Raw genomic sequence first — 2,692 nt, forward strand, 5'->3', positions numbered from 1 at the left:
ACAATACAGGAGTAATAATAATAAAGTCATTAATAATTTTACACACAGCTGTTGTTATTTACCTGAGGACCGGGGTCTCCAAGCTCTCCCTTCAAACCAGTACTTCCTGGATTTCCCTGAAAGAGACTCAATCGTCTCAGTCTCATTTTACTAATGACGATGTCATATACACTTAGAGAACAGACCGATTATTATGATCCAAATGAAAGGTAGCATACCAGGGGTCCAGGGCGTCCGGTGAATCCCATTGGTCCAGGAGGCCCCTTCAGAGCCATCTACAGAAAACACGACAGCTGCTTATAGCAGTGATTCAGGAAGAAACTCTGTTTGCAGATTGATTTATGTTCCCTGGATAAGATCATCGTCTTAACGTCCTGCTGTCCTGTTCACAGGTTTTCTGTTATATTTGTGTTTTTATAACACATCATCTCTGTTCTGTGTTCTCTTACTGACCACATTAAAGTCTTATTTTGATTCTGAGTTTTCATAACATAAATAGAAAAACGAAATAATTAACAAAGTGCAGTTTTTAATGAAATATTAGAAAAAAATGTCTTTCACAAAAGGTGATAATACCAGGGCGAAACAAAGCCTCAGTAATCCACTCATAGATAGAAAAGCTGAAATAAAAACTCATATCTGACCCTGGCTTGGGATAAGATGGCTGCAGCCTGAGCCTCCTGTGCAGAAACGACCGGCCCCTTGTCTCCTCCGCTCTGCCCGAAGCGGAACTGCAAACACAAACAAACATTCAGACTCAGACCTGATCAGTGACAGTGACGCAGGAATTACTCTAACATATATATAAAAAACAAGGAATAAACATTTGAATAAACAAACAACTCAACATCTGAGAGCATTCCTATAGACTGTAGCTGTGTTCAATGAGGAAAACCCGAAATAATCCAACTCTCGATGCTTATAAAAAACCAACACCGACAATAAAGAGTTAAAACACATTCAGATCTGGTTAAAACAAAACATTTGCCCAAATATGACTCATATTTATAGTTATTCTGATAGTTTCCATAATCAGTAAAGGCTGAAAGGTTAAAGGTGACTTACAGGCAGCATGAGTGAAGTTCCAGGAGGTCCAGGAACCCCATCAGCTCCAGGAAGACCAGGCCTACCAGGAGTGCCCTGCAGGATATCAGAGGGGCAACGGTGAGTCGGCCAGTATAAGTTACACATGTCTATGTGTAACACACAGATTCAGATGCATGCCTACAAACCTTCAGATAAAGGAAAAATACTCACCCTCTCTCCGGGGTCACCGACAGAACCAGGAGGTCCAGAAGTTCCAGGGGGTCCAGTGGGACCCTGCCAGACAAAAATTAAGAGTTCAAATATTTGTCGACAGAAAGTGAGGATTTATTTTTTAAGATGGAGAAAAATAATATTAACTTACAGCAGGTCCCTCAGGTCCTGGAGGTCCTTCAATCAGCATCCCCTGCAAAATCCAAAATAAAGTAAAAAGACAGACAGACAAACCCTCAGACGTCCTCTTAATGTCTACTCCATCAATCCTCTAATGAGCAACACTTCAGAACGTTTCTTAACTGGCCTCACAAGCTACAGCGCCACAAATATCTTTGTAAAGGTAAATGTGTATAACTACAAGGTTAACAGGCCACTTTGTTAGGTACACAGGTCCAGCTGCTTGTTAACACAAACATCTAATCAGTGGTCAGTGAGCGCAGCTCTCTGGGAGAAAATGCCTCAATGATGTCAGAAGTCAGAGGATAAGGACTGCTTCAAACTGACAGCAGGCACAGAAAACCTAATTAAGCACCAGTTACAACCAAAGCAACACTGAATGCAAACTGTGCTGAACCCTGAACAGATGAGCAGACCAGGCTGTGCTCCTGTGAGCTTAGAACAGGAAACTACAATCAAAACTGGACAACTGGAAAAACGTTGCCTGGTCTGATGACAATGCAGGAAGATGAAGCACAGAGCTCAGATTTCCTCAAACTGTTTTTTTTTTGTTGGATAAGACAGTGAGTTTACTGTATTCACATGATCTCCACAGCCACCAGACCTCAGTCCAACAGAGCACAGAGGATGTGCATTACAGATGTGCAAATCTGCAGCAGCTGTGTGACGCTATCATCACCAGAGTCTCTGAGGAATGTTTCCAGCACCTTGCTGAATCTAAAGAATTAAGGACGTCCAAACTGACTGTAACAAGCAGCTCCTAACAAAATAATTGGTGAGTGTATTTCTTGGATTACTGTGAAGAACAGGATAGTAATGAGAAGGTTGCCAGTGCAATTCCCTGTAGCTTCTGGTAAAACAACCCCTCCCCTCCCAAAACACCCGGTCAGGTAAAACTGTTGAATTGACTCACAGGCTCCAAGACAGCAGGCTCGCCTTTCTCTCCTTTCTGGCCTCTAACAGCAGCCTGAGGAAAACACACATGCAGTCAATAACAAGTACACACACTGACACAGAGGACAGCGACAGCATGTATCAAACATTATCGTACTAGAGTTGATAAAAGAGTAAAATAAAATGAAAACCTGCTCTGCTTGGATTAAAGTGTAACTTTGTATCCAAATACCATTGATTCAGCAGCTCTCCAAACTGTTGGTCCATGACTTACAGACGTATTTATGCACAGATACAGAATCCTCTGAGCTGGGCACCAAAATACAAAGACATATACTCAAAACGACATTCAGGGCGAAAG

General features: G+C 42.0%; 1 protein-coding gene across 1 annotated transcript in view; it reads right to left on the reverse strand.

The window, feature by feature from the left end:
- The window catches only part of col11a2 (collagen, type XI, alpha 2), a gene marked incomplete in the record, with an annotated part of 41,857 nt that overhangs the window by 16,873 nt on the left and 22,292 nt on the right, over window positions 1-2,692 (reverse strand). The window contains 6 exon segments of the mRNA XM_042214111.1: window positions 219-275; window positions 645-731; window positions 1,066-1,140; window positions 1,258-1,320; window positions 1,409-1,450; window positions 2,351-2,404. Coding sequence (XP_042070045.1) covers window positions 219-275; window positions 645-731; window positions 1,066-1,140; window positions 1,258-1,320; window positions 1,409-1,450; window positions 2,351-2,404 — 378 coding nt within the window.

The sequence above is a fragment of the Haplochromis burtoni genome, unplaced genomic scaffold, assembly GCF_018398535.1.
Source record: "Haplochromis burtoni strain Fernald_Lab_line unplaced genomic scaffold, NCSU_Asbu1 Contig_519, whole genome shotgun sequence".
Taxonomy (NCBI): Eukaryota; Metazoa; Chordata; class Actinopteri; order Cichliformes; family Cichlidae; genus Haplochromis; species Haplochromis burtoni.